This window comes from Pelophylax lessonae (genome assembly GCF_965119305.1).
Source record: "Pelophylax lessonae genome assembly, chromosome: 3".
NCBI classification, from domain to species: Eukaryota; Metazoa; Chordata; class Amphibia; order Anura; family Ranidae; genus Pelophylax; species Pelophylax lessonae.
Genome location: NC_138770.1, coordinates 502,356,917 through 502,381,034, shown reverse-complemented (window position 1 = coordinate 502,381,034; position 24,118 = coordinate 502,356,917). Strand labels below are relative to the sequence as shown.

Genomic DNA, 24,118 nt, shown 5'->3' with positions numbered 1-24,118 from the left:
GCTGTTCCGCAGAGCGACTCACGCGTGTGTGCTGCAGCTGAAACTCCACTATGGCCTGCTGCTGCTCGCACAGTCTTTGCAGCATGTGCAAGGTGGAGTTCCACCTTGTGGGCACGTCACATATGAGGCGATGAGCGGGAAGGCCGAAGTTACGCTGCAGCGCTGCCAGGCGAGCAGCAGCAGGGTGAGAACGCCGAAAGTGCGCACAGACGGCCCACACTTTCTGCAGCAGCTCTGACATATCGGGGTAGTTTTTAAGGAACCTCTGCACCACCAAATTCAGCACATGCGCCAGGCTAGGGATGTGCGTCAAACCGGCTAGGCCCAGAGCTGCTATGAGATTTCGCCCATTATCGCACACCACCAGGCCGGGCTTGAGGCTCGCTGGCAGCAACCACTCATTTGTCTGCTGTTCCATGCTCCTCCACAACTCCTGCGCGGTGTGTGCTTTGTCCCCCAAACAGGCAAGTTGTAAAACTGCCTGCTGTCGTTTAGCCCTGGCCGTGCTGAAGTTGGTGGTGAAGGTATTACGCTGTCCGGATGAGGAGGCGGTAGAGGATGAGGTAGCGGAGTAGGATGAGTTAGGAACAGGAGGCAAACTGAAGCGCCCTGCAATCCTCGGTGGTGGAAGGACATGCGCCAAATTGCTATCCGCCTCAGGCCCATCCGCCACTGCATTTACCCAGTGTGCCGTTAGGGAGATATAACGCCCCTGACCGTGCTTACTGGTCCACGTATCGGTAGTTAGGTGGACCTTGGCACAGATGGTGTTGCGCAGTGCACACCTGATTTTTTCCCCCACTTGGTTGTGCAGGGAAGGGATGGCTTGCCTGGAAAAGTAGTGGCGGCTGGGCACGACGTACTGTGGGACAGCCACCGACATAAGCTTTTTAAAACTGGGCGTCTCCACCAGACGGAATGACAGCATTTCAAAGGCCAATAATTGTGAAATGCTGGCATTCAGGGCCAGGGATCGCGGGTGGGAAGGGGGGTACTTCCTCTTCCTCTCAAGTGTTTGGGAGATGGAAAGCTGAACACTTCCATGGGACATTGTGGAGATGGTTGTTGGTGACCCAGGTGGTGGTGTTGCTGACAGATCGTCTGTTTGCGGGGTGGCAGGTGCCGGTATGACTACAGAGGTGGCTGGAGCGGCCGAGACTGCAGCAGAAGAGGAAGCAGGATGAGCCAGAGACGTTTCTTGGTTTTGAAGGTGTGTACTCCACTGCAGCTCGTGCTTTGCACTTAGATGCCTGATCATGCAGGTTGTGCTCAGGTTGAGAAGGTTTATGCCTCGCTTCAGGCTCTGATTGCACAGGGTGCAAACCACTCGTGTCCTGTCATCAGCACATTTTCTAAAGAACTTCCACGCTAGAGAACTCTTTTGAGCTGACTTTGGTGCGCTCGTTCCCTTGCTACGTTGGGCAGTAGCAGGCGTAGTGTCTAGGGCACGGCCGCTCCGCTTCTGCACCCTGCTCCCTCTTCTGCTGTGCTGGTGGCTCTGTGCGACCACCGCCTCTTCCTCCAAAATACTCAGGTCACCTGCATGACCTTCATTCCATGTGGGGTCGAGGACCTCATCGTCCTCCACATCATCTTCCACCCAGTCTTCACCCCTGCCCTCCCTGTCGGTCTCCACAATGCTGAACGCCGCAGCAGTTGGCACCTGCGTTTCGTCATCATCGGAGACGTGCTGTGATGGTCCTTCCATGTACTCATCTTGAGAAATAAGTGGTTGGGCATCACTGCACTCAATCTCTTCCACTTCTGGGGCAGGGCTAGGTGGATGGCCCTGGGAAACCCTGCTGACAGAGTCCTCAAAAAGAATAAGAGACTGCTGTATGGCTTGGGGCTCAGACTGCTTGCCTGATTTGCAAGGGGGTGAGGTGAAAGACGGTTGGACATTGGCTGCAGGTGCCAACTCTAACCTTTCTGCAGTAGACTGGGTGGGAGACAATGTGAAGGAACTGGAGGCACTGTCAGCAGCAAACCAATCTACTATCGCCTCTATGTGTTCTGGCCTCATCACTTCTAGAGGCGTATGATGCCCTACCAAATACTGCTGCAGGTTCTGTCGCCTACTCACACTTGAGGAAGGTGTTTCACTTGTGCGTGTAGCTGGCACAGATCGACCACGTCCTCTCCTTGCAACAGGAGCTCTAGCAGCAGCAACACGACCCCGGCCCCGGCCCCTATTTGACGCTCTCTTCATATTTCTGAAATTTAAGATCTTGCCCTAGAAAGGTCTTTATTGAATAGCAGAACAAAAGAACAACAGTATCGCACGGGTGTATCTCACAGTCAAATATGCAAACTATGCCGCAATTTAATGTTTTTTACACCAAAAGGGTGTGTATTGAATAGCGGAATAGGATAAAAAACTGTGTATCTCACACGTACAAACACAGACTAGGCCCGATTAAATTTTTTCCTACCCTAAAGGGAGGATGAGGAAGAGGAGTATGGAACAGGCAGCACCCTCAAATCTTCAGAAGTATGAGATGAACCTCAAAAACTTGGAAAGGTGGATCTCACACGTACCGACACAGACTATTCCGCAATTTAATTGATCCCCAAAGGTTTTTATTGAATAGCGGAATGGGAAATATGATCAAAAAAAGTGTATGTATCTCACACGTACAGAAGCACACTAGGCCCCAATTACTATTGTTTGTACACCTAAAAGGATGGATGAGGATGAGGAGGAGTATGGAACAGGCAGCACCCTCAAATCTTCAGAAGTATGAGATGAACCTCAAAAACTTGGAAAGGTGGATCTCACACGTACCGACACAGACTATTCCGCAATTTAATTGATCCCCAAAGGATTTTATTGAATAGCGGAATAGGAAATATGATCAAAAAAAGTGTATGTATCTCACACGTACAGAAGCACACTAGGCCCCAATTACTATTGTTTGTACACCTAAAAGGATGGAGGAGGAGGAGGAGGAGTATGGAACAGGCAGCACCCTCAAAGCTTCAGAAGTATGAGATGAACCCCAAAAACTTGGAAAGGTGGATCTCACACGTACCGACACAGACTATTCCGCAATTTAATTGATCCCCAAAGGTTTTTATTGAATAGCGGAATAGGAAATATGATCAAAAAAAGTGTATGTTTTTCACACGTACAGAAGCACACTAGGCCCCAATTACTATTGTTTGTACCCCTAAAAGGATGGATGAGGAGGAGGAGGATGAAACAGGCAGCACCCTCAAATCTTCAGAAGTATGAGATTGTGTTCACTGTACCCCACAAAGATTGTGTTCACTGCACCCCAAAAGGATTGTCTTCACTGCACCCCACAAAGATTGTGTTCACTGTAATCCACAAAGATTGTGTTCACTGTACCCCCCAAAGATTTTGTTCACTGCACCCCACAAAGATTGTGTTCACTGTACCCCACAAGGATTGTCTTCACTGCACCCCACAATGATTGTCTTCACTGCACCCCACAAAGATTGTGTTCACTGTACCCCACAAAGATTGTGTTCACTGCACCACAAAAGGATTGTCTTCACTGCACCCCACAAAGATTGTGTTCACTGTACCCCACAAAGATTGTGTTCACTATACCCCACAAAGATTTTGTTCACTGCACCCCACAAATATTGTGTTCGCTGTACCCCACAAAGATTGTGTTCACTGCACCCCAAAAGGATTGTCTTCACTGCACCCCACAAAGATTGTGTTCACTGTACCCCACAAAGATTGTGTTCACTGTACCCCACAAAGATTTTGTTCACTGCACCCCACAAAGATTGTGTTCACTGTACCCCACAAAGATTGTGTTCACTGTACCCCACAAAGATTTTGATCACTGCACCCCACAAGGATTGTCTTCACTGCACCCCACAAAGATTGTGTTCACTGTACCCCACAAAGATTTTGGTTCACTGCACCCCACAAGGATTGTCTTCACTGCACCCCACAAAGATTGTGTTCACTGTACCCCACAAAGATTTTGTTCACTGTACCCCACAAAGATTGTGTTCACTGCACCCCAAAAGGATTGTCTTCACTGCACCCCACAAAGATTGTGTTCACTGTACCCCACAAGGATTGTCTTCACTGCACCCCACAATGATTGTCTTCACTGCACCCCACAAAGATTGTGTTCACTGTACCCCACAAAGATTGTGTTCACTGCACCACAAAAGGATTGTCTTCACTGCACCCCACAAAGATTGTGTTCACTGTACCCCACAAAGATTGTGTTCACTGTACCCCACAAAGATTTTGTTCACTGCACCCCACAAAGATTGTGTTCACTGTACCCCACAAAGATTGTGTTCACTGCACCCCAAAAGGATTGTCTTCACTGCACCCCACAAAGATTGTGTTCACTGTACCCCACAAAGATTGTGTTCACTGTACCCCACAAAGATTTTGTTCACTGCACCCCACAAAGATTGTGTTCACTGTACCCCACAAAGATTGTGTTCACTGCACCCCAAAAGGATTGTCTTCACTGCACCCCACAAAGATTGTGTTCACTGTACCCCACAAGGATTGTCTTCACTGCACCCCACAATGATTGTCTTCACTGCACCCCACAAAGATTGTGTTCACTGTACCCCACAAAGATTGTGTTCACTGCACCACAAAAGGATTGTCTTCACTGCACCCCACAAAGATTGTGTTCACTGTACCCCACAAAGATTGTGTTCACTGTACCCCACAAAGATTTTGTTCACTGCACCCCACAAAGATTGTGTTCACTGTACCCCACAAAGATTGTGTTCACTGCACCCCAAAAGGATTGTCTTCACTGCACCCCACAAAGATTGTGTTCACTGTACCCCACAAAGATTGTGTTCACTGTACCCCACAAAGATTTTGTTCACTGCACCCCACAAAGATTGTGTTCACTGTACCCCACAAAGATTGTGTTCACTGCACCCCAAAAGGATTGTCTTCACTGCACCCCACAAAGATTGTGTTCACTGTACCCCACAAAGATTGTGTTCACTGTACCCCACAAAGATTTTGTTCACTGCACCCCACAAGGATTGCCTTCACTGCACCCCACAAGGATTGTCTTCACTGCACCCCACAAAGATTGTGTTCACTGCACCCCACAAAGATTGTGTTCACTGTACCCCACAAGGATTGTCTTCACTGCACCCCACAAAGATTGTGTTCACTGCACCCCAAAAGGATTGTCTTCACTGCACCCCACAAAGATTGTGTTCACTGTACCCCACAAGGATTGTCTTCACTGCACCCCACAAGGATTGTCTTCACTGCACCCCACAAAGATTGTGTTCACTGTACCCCACAAAGATTGTGTTCACTGTACCCCCCAAAGATTTTGGTTCACTGCACCCCACAAGGATTGTCTTCACTGCACCCCACAAAGATTGTGTTCACTGTACCCCACAAAGATTGTGTTCACTGCACCCCAAAAGGATTGTCTTCACTGCACCCCACAAAGATTGTGTTCACTGTACCCCACAAGGATTGTCTTCACTGCACCCCACAATGATTGTCTTCACTGCACCCCACAAAGATTGTGTTCACTGTACCCCACAAAGATTGTGTTCACTGCACCACAAAAGGATTGTCTTCACTGCACCCCACAAAGATTGTGTTCACTGTACCCCACAAAGATTTTGTTCACTGCACCCCACAAAGATTGTGTTCACTCTACCCCACAAAGATTGTGTTCACTGCACCCCAAAAGGATTGTCTTCACTGCACCCCACAAAGATTGTGTTCACTGTACCCCACAAAGATTGTGTTCACTGTACCCCCCAAAGATTTTGTTCACTGCACCCCACAAGGATTGTCTTCACTGCACCCCACAAGGATTGTCTTCACTGCACCCCACAAAGATTGTGTTCACTGTACCCCACAAAGATTTTGTTCACTGTACCCCACAAAGATTGTGTTCACTGTACCCCACAAAGATTTTGTTCACTGCACCCCACAAAGATTGTGTTCACTGCACCCCAAAAGGATTGTCTTCACTGCACCCCACAAAGATTGTGTTCACTGTACCCCACAAGGATTGTCTTCACTGCACCCCACAAAGATTGTGTTCACTGTACCCCACAAAGATTGTGTTCACTGTACCCCCCAAAGATTTTGTTCACTGCACCCCACAAGGATTGTCTTCACTGCACCCTACAAGGATTGTCTTCACTGCACCCCACAAAGATTGTGTTCACTGTACCCCACAAAGATTTTGTTCACTGTACCCCACAAAGATTGTGTTCACTGTACCCCACAAAGATTTTGTTCACTGCACCCCACAAAGATTGTGTTCACTGCACCCCAAAAGGATTGTCTTCACTGCACCCCACACAGATTGTGTTCACTGTACCCCACAAGGATTGTCTTCACTGCACCCCACAAAGATTGTGTTCACTGCACCCCAAAAGGATTGTCTTCACTGCACTCCACAAAGATTGTGTTCACTGTACCCCACAAGGATTGTCTTCACTGCACCCCACAAGGATTGTCTTCACTGCACCCCACAAAGATTGTGTTCACTGTACCCCCCAAAGATTTTGGTTCACTGCACCCCACAAGGATTGTCTTCACTGCACCCCACAAAGATTGTGTTCACTGTACCCCACAAAGATTGTGTTCACTGTACCCCACAAAGATTTTGTTCACTGTACCCCACAAAGATTGTGTTCACTGCACCCCAAAAGGATTGTCTTCACTGCACCCCACAAAGATTGTGTTCACTGTACCCCACAAGGATTGTCTTCACTGCACCCCACAATGATTGTCTTCACTGCACCCCACAAAGATTGTGTTCACTGTACCCCACAAAGATTGTGTTCACTGCACCCTAAAAGGATTGTCTTCACTGCACCCCACAAAGATTGTGTTCACTGTACCCCCCAAAGATTTTGTTCACTGCACCCCACAAGGATTGTCTTCACTGCACCCCACAAGGATTGTCTTCACTGCACCCCACAAAGATTGTGTTCACTGTACCCCACAAAGATTGTGTTCACTGTACCCCACAAAGATTTTGTTCACTGCACCCCACAAAGATTGTGTTCACTGCACCCCAAAAGGATTGTCTTCACTGCTCCCCACAAAGATTGTGTTCACTGTACCCCACAAGGATTGTCTTCACTGCACCCCACAATGATTGTCTTCACTGCACCCCACAAAGATTGTGTTCACTGTACCCCACAAAGATTGTGTTCACTGCACCCTAAAAGGATTGTCTTCACTGCACCCCACAAAGATTGTGTTCACTGTACCCCACAAAGATTGTGTTCACTGTACCCCCCAAAGATTTTGTTCACTGCACCCCACAAGGATTGTCTTCACTGCACCCCACAAGGATTGTCTTCACTGCACCCCAGAAAGATTGTGTTCACTGTACCCCACAAAGATTGTGTTCACTGTACCCCACAAAGATTTTGTTCACTGCACCCCACAAAGATTGTGTTCACTGCACCCCAAAAGGATTGTCTTCACTGCTCCCCACAAAGATTGTGTTCACTGTACCCCACAAGGATTGTCTTCACTGCACCCCACAAGGATTGTCTTCACTGCACCCCACAAAGATTGTGTTCACTGTACCCCACAAAGATTTTGTTCACTGCACCCCAAAAGGATTGTGTTCACTGCACCCCAAAAAGATTGTGTTCACTGCAGCCCACACACAGAAAAATGGATGTGGATCACTGACACCTGCCTATCTCCTATCCCACACCACACAGCAATATCGATTGTAGTTTGTAGAACACACTGACCCTATAATTCAGCAGACTCCATCCCTAAAATGCCTACAACTCGCCCTGCCTAAACACTCCGACCTGACCCTAAATTCTATCCGGACACCAATTCGTTTTCCCTGCCTGTCTTTCCCTAATCTGCAGCCAGCACGTATGTGTGCTCTGTCCCTGAGCTAAGCAGCAGAATGACGCCGCTGCGGCTGCCTCGAACTTATAAAGACTTGGTCACATGCTTCAGACGGCCAATCACAGCTACTCATACATTTGCAGGCATGGCTGGGATAGCTTAAGGCACACCAGTTAAACGATTGTTGATTGGCTGTTGAAAGCCCGCCATGAAAAGAGCGCCAAAACATGCAAAACCCGGAAATAAAACGACCGAACACGGATTTTTTACCCGAACATACAGTAAAGTGTCCGTGTCCGTGTTCGGGTAACAAAAATCCAATTATTCGGTACGAACACGAATAATACAGTCCGTGTTCGCTCAACACTATTTGACAGCACAAGATTAGGTTTATTTTGACTGTTTGGTGGCTGGAGGATATGAGAAAAAGAAACATTTTAAGGAACTTTAAATAAAGAAAAAAAAAGCAGTGGCTTTCCCAGCTGGTAGATTTCTATGAATGAATAATCAGTGAGCTTAGTTCCAAGTGCAGATTTCATTGCAGTTACGGTAATGATGCTACCTTATAAGCAACCCTTCTATTTAAACTAAGTCAATGAAGGAGTGTAGCCTGTGAAACAGACTTTCTAGTCAGGGTTGTTAAATTTTTGTATTTTTTTACTTACATTCTACTTTCTGGTAACCTTTTATTTTATTACGCTGATGTGGCCAATTTATTCACCGATGTCCAGCCTATTTTTTTATTTTGTTTATGATGAGTGGTAGGTCTAAATGCTTTGCAAACCTTTAAATGCATGCTATTTACAGCTACTAATGCTAACCAACTACAGCCAGTCAGTCAAGTCTGACGTATCTGTGATGTGTATTATATTTTTATATTTATAACACTCAAAATGGCAAAAAGTGTAAACTTTTTTGCTAAATAGAAAAAAACATTTACACACAGTCTGTGAAAGCTTGTAAACTGTGGTAAGTAATCTGAGATTCTAATGCAGATTGCAACTTGCAGTTTTTTTAAACTGAAGTGACAAGAAACATAGCAGGCAATGAATAAACAAATTAAATACACTCTAAATTATTCTAACCTCCATATCTAACAGGAGCCACAGTAATCTCTCCCACATTTCTTCCCAGTGCACTGCATTAAAAATGCTTGATGTACTTCGGCCCTGCTGACTGTATGCTCCTGGAAAAAGTAAAGCTGTTTCCGCCATCACAGGGAATGCAAGGGATGACAGGGTGACCCGCAATTGCACAAGAAATGGAAATTTGGTGGAAAGCAGTAGAAAAAATAGTGCTAATAATAATAGTGTCTTTGAATAACCACCTTTATTATCAAATATACTATATCACAAACTCTTACTCGTGTGAACAACTTGATTCAGAGTAAAAAGAAGCAGACTCCAAAAAGGAGTGATGCTGATAAGTAGAAGCCATAAAAGAGGCAAACCAACAATATATAGAAGCAGGACTATCTCCCAATTGGGCACCACTGCCATTGGTAATGCTACTGAAGCCTATACTCTTGGATAATCAGTTTGGGCCATGGGAGTTTGAAACTTTCTGGTGGAGTTCTTCAGCCTCTTTTCTCCACAATAACAGGTGGCATAAGCAAGTAAAGATAACGCCACTACAAATTTGGGTAATTCATCTCTCACTTAGCATTTAAAGAAAAATCCATTGCTAGTGCAGAAATAAATGGCTATTACTGCAATGTTTTTGTCTGATGGTTTGTTTGCAACACCTCCTCACTGACTGTAAAAAAAAAAAAAGAAGGGGATGCAGGGATTGAGCCTACAATGCAAAAGAAACCTCATTTTTACATTACTACGTAGTCAAGATATTACAATTTTTAAGTGGTTAATTTTAAATGGTCACAGAATTCTGTTGACGTGATACTTAGCAAGATCTTTTCCGGACAAAAAAAATATGATATTTGCAAGGCGATCATAAATACAAATCCAAACATTTTACAAGTCTATGAATCTTGTCAGTGCAAATCAAATCCCAATTTTTTGTAGTCCAGTCATTAATCTTTTAGCAATCTTTCAACAATTTTACCTTTTGCCTAATTATTAGCATAGAACATGGCTATGTCTCGGCCAGAAATGTATTTAAATGGCTTATTGCTAATCACTGATGGTAAAGCATTGTAAATACATATAAGAATGATTTATCTAGGCCATATGCTGCTGATGGGCAGCCACAAAGATCTTGATTTTTTGATAGCCAACTTTGACTAACCTCAGATATGACCTCAGATTTTTCAAATATTTATACCATTTTGCTGACAAGCAGAATGAAAGGAAAACAAGTGGCAGTAAAATTAATATTAGTTATGAAAAGTGTATGATATGACCAGTAGTATTATTTTGTATCATTGTATTAGCCAGTTTCAGACCGCCCACCGCATATACACTGTGGCAGGGTGGCCCGGCTGGGCAAAATCACATACAGGTACGGGATGCGCGCCAGTGGGCAGGGGGCAAGTGTGAGCCCACTGTCCCTGTGGTGATCTGATTTGGTTCAGAACCGATCAGTCATCAGGTCCAGGTCAATGATTTATGGCCTGGACCTGTTGATCGGTTCTGACCAATTGCAGAACCTCCTGTGCCTGTGTAATGTAAACACAGGCACAAGAAATGATGCAATTTCCTCTCCTGGAGCCCTTTTCAGTTCCAGTGTGAGAGGAGAGAGCATCACAGTGCACAAGCACTACACTGACACCAGTACACATAGGCACATATTAAACCCCCTGATCACCCCTCAGTTAACCTTTTCACTCCCTGTTACAGTGTTGCTTTATACAATATACAGATAATTTACTGATAACTGTATTAGTGTCACTGATGATGCCAGTTAGCGCCAGCGGAAGTTAGCGGTAGTTATCGTCAGTCCCAGATAGGTTTAGGGTACCCACCATATATCCCCTATATCCCCTAATAAAGATTTAACCCCTTGATCACCCCCAGTTAACCCCTTCACTGCCCTGTCACAGTGTCACTATATACAGTGTATATAACTACAGATACATTACTGATCACTGTATTAGTGTCACGGGTGACGCTAGTTAGCACCAGTGTCAGTCTTAGTGTAGCATCAGGGTCCAGCCACATATTTTCTAATACATTTTTAACCCCCTGATCGCCCCGGTTAACCCTTTCACTCCCTGTCACAGTGCCACTAGTAAAGTGTACAGATCTTTTTTTCTGATCACTGTTTTAGCATCACGAGTGACACCAATTAGTGTCAGCATCAGTTAGCATCAATCCCAGGCAGCATCAGAGTTTAACCCTTTGATTGCCAATAACACTGACGCACACACTATATATCTCCATTACTAGTATAGTGTCTGAACGGATGAATATCTTTGATCTTATCAGAACTATACTATCGACCCCAATAGTTTAGTGTTCCCAAAAATGTGGTGTTAGCAGGATCAGCCCTGACACCTGCCAGCACCTGCGTTTAGCCCCTCTGCCCAGCCCCAAAGAAGTGCAGTATCAATAGATCACTGTCATTTTCAATACACAGCACACAAAACCGCAGTGTTAGAGGAGTCAGGCTTGATCTCTGCTAGCACTAGCAGTATTTTTTTTTCTTAGCCGTTAAAACAGCCTTTGACAACCAGGTGTTTACCTGTGAATCACACTAGGTACCTGTAAATGTAGTGGCCAAAATATCAAACAAAAGGTACACTAGTGAAGAGGCCTACAGGATACTGAACATGACAGATGAGAGCGATGGGGAAGCCTCACTGTCAAAATCAGGCTCAGTATTCCAACTTGTAGAGAGGAGCAGCACCCTGACAGATAGCTCTGATGACGGAGTAGTGGTCCCTGCTAAGATCAGGGGTACCCAAACCCTGTTCTTCTGTGGAGGTGCAACAACCGCAGGATTCTCGTATGCAGCAATGTGTCGGTATTAGTTCCCCTCAAGCTTCTGGTGAACTAGTGAACCTGACATTTTAGCACCTCAAGAAATGAGACAGGCAGTCATAAACTAAAAGCTGCATAAATTCAAGTAAATGTACCATAGTTTGTAGACGCTATAAATTTTGCGCAAACAAATAAGTATACCCTTTTTTAATTTTTTTTTTTAGCCAAGACATGTGGCTAAAAAACATTTTGGCCTAAATGTATGACAGCAATTTTTTTTATAACTAAATGTAGAAATATTTAAAAAACAAAATGTGGTCTTTTTTCATTTATATCACAAAAAATAAAAATCCCAGTGGTGATCAAATACCACCAAAAGAAAGCTCTATTTGTGGGAAAAAAAGGATGCAAATTTTGTTTGTGTACAGTGTTGCATATCCACGCAATTACAAGTTAAAACGGTGCAGTAACAAATTGCAAAAAGTGCTCATTTCAGGAAGGGGTTAAAACCTTCCAGAGCTAAATTGGTTAATGGCATTGCTGCCATTTAGAATCTGCTACAAGCATTATTGAGTGATGCCACCATCACAATAACTAAACGACCTGCATGTTTTATAATAGTCCTCTTTTCAGGCACTGCAAAAATTAGTGAATAAAGGATGAAAAACTATTTTCTCGATGTCACTGTTATGCTAGTTGGTCATCACTGATGTATTGCATAAAAAAGGGCCATAAAAGTGTTTACTTTAGAGAACAATAAAAACATTTCCCATCTTATTTGTCTTCACTCCCCTAGTCAATAAACACCTTCACTTTTTTTCCAGGACACAAAAATGAGTGATAAAGCAACTAATAAATGTCTATGTGAAATGCAAATAAAGATGTGGTGGACAGCTTTATATGTGTAGATTTTTAACATATTAGAGGTGAATTGCATAGCTGCCACCAATCCCATATTAATATTGAGTCTGCTCAGAGCAATCAGTTCCTGAAACCACTTTGTTGCTAGGCAACTTCTATTGCAGTAAATGAACAGAAACACTTACAAGTCTGACTACACACCCAGCAAGTAAATACTGTATATCATTAGATTTTTCTCTGTGTTTAAATATGGACAAGAGTTGTTTTATATTGCTTTCTACTAAAATGTATTTTACATACAAGCAATCCCACCCCTAAATAAGTAATAACTAACTAGTAAAAAGTAATAATAACTAACTAACATCCCAGTGCAGTACTGGACATAGACTACAGAAGACCCCTTTTACAAAATTGTTGGGTTCCCTAAATGGTGGTCACCCCATTTCCCGATGTGTGGGTTCTACCTTCCATTATGTCCTCCTATAGGAGTAGAACAGTTGCATAGCTTGCCTTCTGCTTCCATACTGTGGCAAGGTAAACCAAATTAGCAAGTGTTAGTGCATCGTGCAGTCATGATACACATAGTGCCAACAAATGTAATCACCAAGTTATTGAAAATGTCAGCATTATGTTTAGGCGTGTGTAATCTGCAGGGCTTCTTGCCTACTGACTGCTTTATACTTACATGATGGTTGCTCTGATAGGCCCTATTGCCTTTTGGGGTCTATTTGCCATAGCAAAGGCTCCACAAGCAATATGGTCTCTCCTGGGACAGTGCATAGTATTTGGCACTGCTGCATTCTGGCATAGAGATCCAACATATGCACAGAATGAAAGTAAGGGGTGCCTGTTTTAAGGCCCCCTGAACTCATGGGATTGTGACAGTGAAGCAGTTTCTAGGCTCCCCCTTTTCTCCCTTCTAGTCAGTTAGGCAAGTGGGTAGAGTTATGCCCCGTACACACGTGCAGATCGTCGGCCGAACGATCGGCCGTCTGTTGAAAAGTGCAAAAGACTGCACAAGAATTTTGTCCGCCGACTACAGCCGACTGCAGAAGTGATGTCATGTGATGGTTAACTTTCCCTGTGTTTTTTCTTTTCTGAGCATGCCCAGTCTTGCAAATCTGCTGTCTGTCGGCCGAATTCTGTATTGACTGGCGAACAATCGGCCACTCTGGTGTCGGCATACAAAAATTTTAATGCTTGCACGACAGATTCTGTTCAGCTGAAAGTGCGCTGTCGGCTGTCGGAAGCATCATACTAACAAGCCTACAATCGGCCGATTGGTCGTCGGCCGAAGCTTTTCGGCCGACGATCTGCACGTGTGTACGGGCCTTTAGGTTTGGCTGTTGATAAGGATTGTTTTTCCACTTACTAGGCAAATTTATTTTGGACTGTTTTTTCGTTTCTCTTTTTTGGGGCGTTGCGAATTTCTGAGGTGGTACCCCCTAATAAAAAAAGAATATCTGGTATTTTATTCAAGCATGTATTCTTAAAGGAGGATGATTTAAGAATTTTCATTCCTAGATCTAAAACTGACCAGTCAGCCAAAGGTTCTTGGCTGCATTTACATTTTTTTCCGGGTTCCCCCCATCCGTCCTGTGACGTTTCTTTTTGGATTTTTTTGCAGTCCAGACCGCATATGAATGGGTCCCCTTTATCGAGGTTTCAATTCAATGCTGTTCTGAGTAAATGCCTGACTTCTCTAAATTTGGACAATATGAATTTTTCTTCACATTCTTTCCGTATTAGGGTAGCCACGGAAGCTGCCAGGCTGGGTTTAGATGTTAGCATTATTAAAAAAATTGGAAGATTGGAATCTGATGCATATAAGTTGTAAATACGCCCTAACTATCATTTCTAATTTAAGGTCAATTCCTGTTAATTTGGTTGGTTGGACATTCTTTCATATTCTGGGCTGAAAGGAGAGCTTTGCGACAAAGTTATTTCGAAAGCTTGAGTTTTGACCCAATTAGGGTACATATTTGCTGGCATGGTATATGAGGCAGGATTTATTTTCTGAATTTATTAACATGTTTCATTCTTTTCCAGCACCTGATGTTTTAATTCTTCATCTGGGAGGCAATGACATTGGGAAGGTAAAATCAGAAATGATTTATATTGCTTCCAAATGTCACTGCCTAAGAGAGTTTTGGTTTTCTCTGAAATTGTACCCAGGCTGGTTTGACTCAACTCACCTTTTGAGAAAGTGAAAAAAATAATAAATAGGGCAATTGCAAGGGTCTTACCTGCCCTGGGTGGTTTCCCCTTTTGGCACGTAGATTTAGAGGGGGGAATAGTGGGACTCTATAGAGAGGATGGTGTACATTTGTCGGACATTGGTCTCGACATTTTCAATAACAATTTGCAAAATATGGGGGAGTTGGCCGCAGTTCAGGGGGGTTGGGCCAGGTTTGTTTCTTAAACATCCTGGCTTGTGGGGGGGATGGTTAATGAAATGGTTTAATAGTATGACAACATGAGCCGTGGTTGGAGTTAGGAGTCAGTTGGGGTGAATCAAAAGGTTATAAAGGTCAATAGAGTCAGCTGACCTCTGTAGTTCAGCTGACTGTTAGGGAATATTCCAGAAGGTCATGTCACATGACCTATGGAACATTCTAGAAAGGGTCTAAGACCCTATAAAAGGCAGCATCAACTGCTATGCTCTGCCAGTCCTCAGAGACCTCCTGCCTGTGAGCTCCCCTCCATCCCTCCCTCCCTGTCACGGCCTGAAATATTATGTGGTATGGTCAATTTTCATGTTAGAAAGGGGGACAGTTAACTAAATGGTTTAATAGTATGACAACATGAGACGTAGTGGCTGTGTTGTTTTCACTGGTATGTTTTGAGTGAGTTGTTATTAACTACTGTAACAGCTTAAGTTATGCATTTGTCATGATATGCATTAAACTTTATACCAATAATAAAGAGGCTGCGGCCATTTTCACTTCACTTGTTTGTTTGGGTGTTCTTCCTGTATTCCATTGCTGTCTACAGTCCCATACAATACAGCACTGATCAACCCACTAAATCCATACAAATACCTATGGGAGTTCCAGGCTACAATACTCCTCCACAATATAAATATTATAACGTGGACAAAATCAATAGTACTAACATAAAGAAGCCAGCATCCATAACAGAATCCTAAAACATCCTTTTATTTAAATGTACAGCAGAATTTGGAAGCAGAGTTGGCTTACCTATTTCAGTCATTACCACCCATAATCATGACTAAGGGCTGAAATGCATAAGCTAGTGCCACTTTCTAAGTTCTGCTGTACATTGATTTTAGATTCTGACTTCTTGTTTAGATTCAACATATGATCCCAAGTCCCAACTAGCAATCTGTAAGCACATATGATAGATTTTGTGAGTTCTCTTTGTGGTTGTGAGGGTCACCTATAGTGCTAAAGTCTTCTGCACTGATATTTTAACTTTCAGTCTTTTAAATTGAGTTTTACGGAAGGAGTACAAAAAACAAAAAGGTTTAAATAACATAAATCTCCCAGCAAGGGAGACACTATGCAAGTATATCTACAGTATTGCATTGAACAAAAAAAAAGCTATTTGCACAATCATAATCACAAAAATGTCAGTCGAGTTCTAATACAATTCAGACTGTCAACTAAGCCCTAAGAATGGAGCATGACTTGAGCAATAGGAAGGGCATCAGAATCCTAGATAAAATTAGAGTTCCAAAAGTAATGACACCCAAACTTCTGTGAGATACGTTCCTTACCAGAAATGTCCCTAAACCTTTTAATGATTGTTATGGGGCTTTGGTATGAACTAGTAGTACCTTAAAGCGGAGTTCCACTCAAAAGTGGAACTCCACTGATCTGCTTCCTCCCCCCCCCCCCATTTGGCACCTTTCAAGGGGGAGGGGGGAACGGGTACCTGTTTTTGACAGGTACCTTTACCCACTTCCTGAGAGACAGCGCCACAGCACTGTCCCTCGGAAGTTCGGCCCCCTCCTTTTTCCTCTGCCACTGGGCCAATTACAAAGCGCAGCGCGCTTTGCGCATGCACAGTAGGGAACCAGCAGTGAAGCCGAAAGGCTTCACTGCCGGGTTCCCTTACTCTGGATGGTGGCGGCGGCACCCGAGAGCCAATGCGTAAATCGGCTTCGGATGCCGACATCGCGGGCTCCCTGGACATGTAAGTTCTACTATTTAAAAATCAGCAGCTACAGTATTTGTAGCTGCTGACTTTTAATTTTTTTAAGCGGGGCGGAAATCCGCTTTAAGTATTAAATTACACTGGTGTTAACCAATCAACTACACCAATATTTTAATGCGTTTTATGACTAACGAACTTCTGAAACATTAGCAAATCCTTTTGTAACAGTGATAGGATTAGCTCCAATAGGCAGTGGCTGATGTAAAAAATTCTACATAAAGCTGTATTTTTTAAATTGGCTATACACCATATTACATATTGCATTGTCAGTCAGGTCGGACAAGATCATCTAGTTCAACCAACAGAAATATTATTGTGCTATTGTTCAATAGATAACATAGTGGAAGTGGTTCATCCGGTAATTATGTGAGAAGTTGCTATTACATTAAAACTTTTTTTTTTCCCCTGAAATTTGCTATTCCTACAACTGCCCATGAATAATCAATCATTCAGGACTGCCCATTCTCACAACATATGTCAAGCATACAAAAATCTCTGAAAGAGAACAGAACCCCGTGCACTTCTCCTATGATGTCTACTCTTCAGTTTAGAATTATCACTTTTATTTGTTGTAAAACATAAGCATCTGATTATGCATAATAGTGAGAGCGATGCTGCAAAAAATCATGGTTTATTAAAATCAAGGCACTCTTATCTCACTTTGCTAACAGAAGATTTCAATATATAATCCTTCAAATCCAGGCTGATTCAGCAGTTACAATTTGTCACTGAAATAAGTGAATAATTACAAAATGGGAGATTTTCGACCAACTTTCCACAAATCCATGTGGGGTTAATTGCACAGTAATTGTCCAAGAAGCACACAACCATTATATGAGATTTTAATTATTCAGTGCTGCTACTTAAATCTCTTGTGTATCATAGGTCTTAAGTCAAAAAATAGAATTAGATTGGACTGGAATAATTTGAAAGCAATTTAGAGATTTTTTTTTCCACATTTAAAAGGCAAACTATAAATAAAACGACATCAAGCACGGCTAACTAACAGAAGTATATGTCAGCATATTTACTTCCTCTGTCATAGGAAGGCAGTTGTCCCATGCATATGTTTTCTATAGCATAACATTGGTAATATTCCTTCTAACATAGTATATTTGAGGAATGCATAACTTATCCTACCTTATATAATATCATCTGTTGATAGGCTGGTGTTTGCAGAAATATTCCAGTCATAAAAAGAAAAAGCACAGGTTCCACTGTAATTATTGATCGTAAAGAACGGCACATTGTCAGCCAGGAGCTTTTTAAGCAAAAATGGATTAATAGCCTAAAACTGATAAGCAAGGCTGGGAGTCTAATTTAGTTAAAGAAGAAGGGATACAATCTTCTACAGAGTGCAATAATATGCAATAAAGTAACTGCTACCCAGATCCTCTAATGAGAAAATCTTTCATTTTGCTATAATATACTCAAAGTCACTCTGAAGAGTTTCAGTATTGCTCTAAGGCTCGGTTCTCATACATGAAAAATCAAGAACACGGAACTTGTGACTTCCTGAAATCAGTACTGTTTTTATTTGAGGTCAAAGTGTGAAGTCTAGCTATCTAGCTTTCTAGCTTATGTGTCAGTTTACAATTATACAAATGATTCTGTATTATTCGGAATTTACTAAATTCCTGCTAATTCTAAAAGATAAAACTGTATTGAGTGGGGATGCAGCAACATCAAAACACAATAAAAAAAAAAAATAATAAAAAAAGTATATTTTGAAACAATTAAATGTGCCTGTTTTTTGAGTATTTCCATGTAGTGAGTTTTACACAGCGATTTTTAAAAGTGCACCACACCAAACTTCATGGTACTGCAACTACCATGTGTTTCGGTGGCTGTGAAGGCACCTGTCTTTGCTAGATGTGTGAGGGTGCCATTAGGATGTAATGGCACTGGTGCACATCTACAAAGGGCAGTGCATTTCCTTGTGGTATGGCAAAATGCAAGCTCTTGCATGCGTTCCTGCACCACAAGTGGTGTGAACACTGCTGTGACTGACCTAAAGGTTATTATAGGTAAGAAATTGAGACTGAAGGAATGGGACTGGAGGTGTGGAAGCAACTGGACTAGCAGTGAGATTTAATTAGGAATCTAAGCTATAGGTGATAGAAAATGGGGCACATTATCAGATCAGTTAGTAAAATGGTTAACTAGAAGAAGATGAGCAGTAATATATAGGATTGCAGAGTGAAGAACTGAGTCTGTAGGGTGATGATAGGGTGTGTGTTTGGGGGGGGGGGGGAGTTGCATTATATGTACAGGAATGGGAGGTTTTTAGAAGTGAACTGAAGGGTGCCATTCTGGAGGAGTGAAGTGGGAAGCCCAGATGCACAAAGAACACAAACCTGGGAGATAAAAGGCAGCATCAGGAACAGAATGTAGCTGAACAGTTGTTGTGACGGTATCAGGGAGGCAGAGAATGGGGTAAACAGCAGGTAAGAATATATAGGCTGGGCAGTTGAAGCAGTAGGGTCAGCAGAAATACAGTATGGATCAGATGGGACAAGTAGGACTACTATGAGACAATGGGGCACAATCCGAGTTATCAGGCACAAAGATCTGAGTGTGATTGCGGGGATGGGGAGGGATGTCAGACATCGAGTAAGTACAGCAAGAATCTGATGGAAAGTTGTAAGGGGAAGAAGGTGGGGATTTGAAACAAAGTTACAAACATAAATAGAAGGTAACATAAACGAGTAAGACTGGCAGAGCAGAGTTAAGCTTACATTTAGAGCACTGAGCCAAACTGGCTGACACCCTGTGGTGGTGGCTGGCTGGCATCCTGTGGTGGTGGCTGGCTGGCACCCTGTGGTGGTGGCTGGCTGGCTTGCACCCTGTGGTGGTGGGTGGCTGGTTGGCTGGCTTGCACCCTGTGGTGGGTGGGTGGTGGCTGGCTTGCTGGCACCCTGTGGTGGTGGGTGGCTGGCTTGCTGTCACCCTGTGGTGGTGGGTGGCTTTCTGTCTAGCACCCTTTGGTGGGTGGTTGGCTGTCTGTCACCATGTGGTGGTGGGTGGCTGGCTCGCTGGCACCCTGTGGTGGTGGGTGGCTGTCTGGCACCCTGTGGTTTTGTCTGGTACCCTGTGGTGGATGGCTGGCTGACTGCACCCTGTGGTGGGTGGCTGACTGGCTGGCACCCTGTGGTGGTGGGTGGGTGAGTGGCTGGCTGGCTAGCACTCTGTGGTGGGTGGCTGACTGGCACACTGTGGTGGGTGGCTGGCTGGCACCCTGTGGTGGTGGGTGGCTGGCTGGCTGGCACCCTGTGATGGGTGGGTGGATGGCTGGCTGGCACTCTGTGGTGGGTGGTTGTCTGGCACCCTGTGGGGGGTGGCTAGCTTGCTGGCACCCTGTGGTGGATGGCTGTCTGGCACCCTGTGGTGATGGGTGGGTGGCTGGCTGGCACCCTGTGGTGGGGGGCTGGCTGGCTGGCACACTGTGGTGGGTGGCTGGATGTCTGGCACCCTGTGGAAGGTGACTGGCTTGCTGGCACCCTGTGGTGGGTGGGTGGTTGTCTGGCACCCTGTGGTGGGTGGTTGGCTTTCTGGCACCCTGTGGTGGCTGGCTGGTTGGCACCCTGTGGTGGTTGGTTGGCTAGCTGGCACACTGTGGTGGGTGGCTGGCTTGCTTGCACCCTGTGGTGGCTGGCTGGTTGGCACCCTGTGGGGGTGGGTGGCATTCTGTCTGGCACCCTGTGGTGGGTGGTTGGCTGGCTGGCTGACACCCTGTGGTGTTGGGTGGGTGGCTGTCTGGCACCCTGTGGTGGTGGGTGGGTGGCTGTCTGGCACGCTGTGGTGGGTAGGTGGTTGCCTGGCACCCTGTGGTGGATGGCTGGCAGCAACCCTGTGGTGGGTGACTGGCTGACACCCTGTGGTGGGTGGCTGGCTGGTACCCTGTGGTGGTAGGTGGGTGGCTGTCTGGCACCCTGTGGTGGTGGATGACTGGCTGGCACCCTGTGGTGGTGGGTGGGTGGTTGGCTGGCTGGCTGGCACCTTGTGGTGGGTAAATCGCTGGCTGGTTGGCACCATATGGTGGGTGGGTGGGCGGCTGGCTGGCACCCTGTGGTAGGTGGCTGGCTGGCACCCTGTGATGGGTGGGTGGCTGGCACAGGGGCTGTGGGAGGCTGGCTAGTACAGGGCCTGTGGGTGGCTGGCTGGAACAGTGCCTGTGGCTAGCTGGCTGGTACAGGGCCTGTCAGTGGCTGGCTGGCTGGTACAGGGCCGTGGGTGGCTGGCTGGCTGGTGCAGGGCCGTGGGTGGCTGGCTGACTGGTACAGGGCCTGTGGGTGGCTGGCTGGTACAGTGCCTGTGGCTAGCTGGCTGGTACAGGGCCTGTGGCTGGCTGGCTGATACAGAGCCTGTGGGTGTGGATGGCTGGCTGGCACCGGGCTGCTGTGGGTGGGTGTATGGCTGTGTTATACAATACACTCCCGAGAGACTCCAGACGAGGCTGTCCAAGGCAAGGGAGGCAGCCTAAGGCGCAACATACGCAATAACGTCATGACAATATCGGTAATATCGGCAATTTCCGGGGCCGATACCGATATATCTGGAAAAGTGAATATCGGCTCTCCGATAATCGACTTTGCCAATAATCGGTTGATCCCTACTTCAAAGTCCCTGCACTAATTTGGTCTGACATTTATGCAACTTGAGGTCCATAGACCTCAAGATTACACAGGCATTGCTTCAAGTTGCATTGAAGTTGCATGACCTTCAGGCTGTACAAGTGTGAAAGGGGGATTATAGGTACACAGAAGCCCAAGTTTTCTTTAACCACGGCCCTTGGCCCCTCTTATGAGTGGCCACACCCACCTTTTGTGGGCTCACAATCTCCCAGAAATGTTCCACATTCTCAAGTTCAAAAGTTGGGAGGTAAATACAGAACTCAGTACAACTTAACCACTTACCGCAAAGTGAGGTATGGGTAGGTCGGCTGAATTTGCGGGGTTATACCGGGGTGATAGAGGCATCACCCCAGTACCATTGTTTAGAGCCAGCGGTCGGCTTTCCAGTGGTAATGACTGATGTGGCTCGGGTGCCGCTCGAACGTTACCCCGGCAAGCGGGAGGGGACGCCCCCCCCTCCCACCGCATTCTGCGGCTTTGCCCGGGTCTCCCATCCCACCGGGAGACCTGAGCATCCAGCCGGAACGTCTGCCGACTGGAAGGAGTCCTGATCTAAGCCGGATGCGGCTTCAATCGGGTCTGCGATGACGTAGCCCGGAGGCGGCGTCCATGACGTCACGTCCGGGTTACTCTGCTGCTAAAGGCGGCAAATTAAAAAAACTAGTGTATTCAAAAATGCCGTTTGTGGCGTTTTGAATACATGGAAGTATAGTGGAGGGGTCGAGGGACCCTCGATCCCTCCATAAAGAGTACCTGTCACTGCATATTACTGTCACAAGGGATGTTAACATTGCTTGTGACAGTAATAAAAGTGATCAGATTTTATTTTTTTTTTTTAAAACCTGTGATAAAGTTAAAAAAAAAATACATAAATAGGAAAAAATAAATAAAAATTTAGCCGCCCCCGTCGCTGTTAGCTCGCGCACGAAAGAAAACGCATATGGAAGTCAAGCCGCAAATGAAATCACTGTTCAAACCAGACATGTGAGGTATGTGAGGTACATGTGAGGTATCACCGCGATCGCCATAGAGTGAGCAATAATTAATAAAAAAGAGCTACACTCCAACTCTACTTTACTCGGCGTGACATCATCTTTCACAATATACAAAAATAGTTACATAGTTACATAGTAGGTGAGGTTGAATAAAGACAATAGTCCATCCAGTTCAACCTGTGTAGGTGTGTGTGGCTGTAATCATCTCACATACCCCTGAATGTTCTGATCCCTGAGATGTACGTCTAATAGTCTTTTGAAAGCCACCATACTACCCGCAGAAACCACCTCTTGTGGTAGAGAATTCCACAATCTTGTAGCCCTAACAGTAAAGAACCCCCCACTCTGCCTGAGATTAAAACGCTTCTCCTCTAATCGCATTGTATGCCCCCGAGTCCTCATGCAATCCCTTCGACTGAACAGCTTTTTTTCTAAGCTGAGATCCCCATTGAGATATTTAAAAATTGCTTTCATGTCCCCCCTCAAGCGTCTCTTCTCCAGGGAGAATAAATCAAGCGTTTGCAGACGCTCTTCATAATCAAGGTCCTCCAATCCCCTAATCAGTTTAGTTGCCCTTCTCTGGACTCTCTCCAGCTCCAACACATCCCTCCTGAGGACCGGCGACCAGAACTGGACAGAATACTCCAGATGCGGTCGGACCAGAGTTTTATAGAGTGGAAGGATTATAGACTTATCTCTGGAATACATCCCTTTCTTTATGCATGCTAATATTCTGCTAGCCTTGGCAGCTGCCGCTTGACATTGCATGCTGTTGCCTAGTCTATCATCAGCCAAGACTCCCAGATCTTTCTCCATTTTTGATTCCCCCAAGGGTTCTCCTCCTAATGTGTATTGTGCTTTTACGTTTCTAGTCCCCAAGTGCAAAACCTTACACTTCTCCACGTTAAACCTCATTTGCCAAGTCGTTGCCCGCTCTGTTATTTTGTCCAGGTCATCCTGTAGGATATCTGCTTCATGCTGTGCAGTTATTGCCCTGCCCAATTTTGTGTCATCTGCAAAAACTGATATCGAACTACTGATCCCGACCTCAATGCTGTTTATGAATAAATTGAACAAGGTTGGTCCCAGGACTGAGCCTTGGGGGACCCCGCTTATTACCTCAGACCAGTCTGAGTATGCTGTTTATTACCACCCTTTGGACCCGCCCTTTTAGCCAGTTCCGTATCCAAGAGCAAACCCTGCTGTCGATACCTGCAGACCTTATTTTATAAATTAAGCGCTTATGGGGAACTGTATCAAATGCCTTAGCGAAATCTAGGTACACTACATCCACTGGTCTGCCCCTATCTAGCTCACAGCTCACCTCCTCGTAGAATGTTAAGAGATTGGTTTGACAAGAACGCCCATTTGTAAACCCGTGCTGGTTACTGCTGATGATGCTATTGTCTTTAGCAAACTCTATGATATAGTCCCTTATCATCCCCTCCAGAAGTTTACATACTACTGATGTCAGACTGACAGGCCTATAATTTCCCGGTATATGCCTCTGACCCTTTTTGAATATCGGAATCACGTTTGCTTTCCTCCACTCCCCTGGTACATCTCCTGTCCTAATATTGTCAGCAAAGATCAGGAACAGTGGTCTGGATATAGCCTCACTGAGTTCCTTGAGTACTCTCGGATGTACGCCATCCGGGCCTGGTGATTTGTTTGTGTTAAGTTTATCCAGCCTTTCCCTGATTTCACCCTCTGTTAGCCATAGTGGCAAGTCCT

At 45.0% G+C, this 24,118-nt stretch overlaps 1 protein-coding gene across 3 annotated transcripts in view; it reads right to left on the bottom strand.

Annotated features, from left to right (window-relative positions):
- LOC309549720 (proton-coupled folate transporter-like) overlaps positions 1-18,225 on the bottom strand; it is a 650,810-nt gene extending 632,585 nt beyond the window's left edge. For all 3 annotated transcript variants that reach the window (XM_082250194.1, XM_082250195.1, XM_082250196.1), the window contains exon 1: positions 17,896-18,225. In XM_082250194.1, the coding sequence (XP_082106320.1) occupies positions 17,896-18,003 (108 nt within the window). In that variant the 5' untranslated portion in view covers positions 18,004-18,225. The remainder of the gene's footprint in view (positions 1-17,895) is intronic.
- Between the last annotated feature and the right edge of the window lie 5,893 nt (positions 18,226-24,118).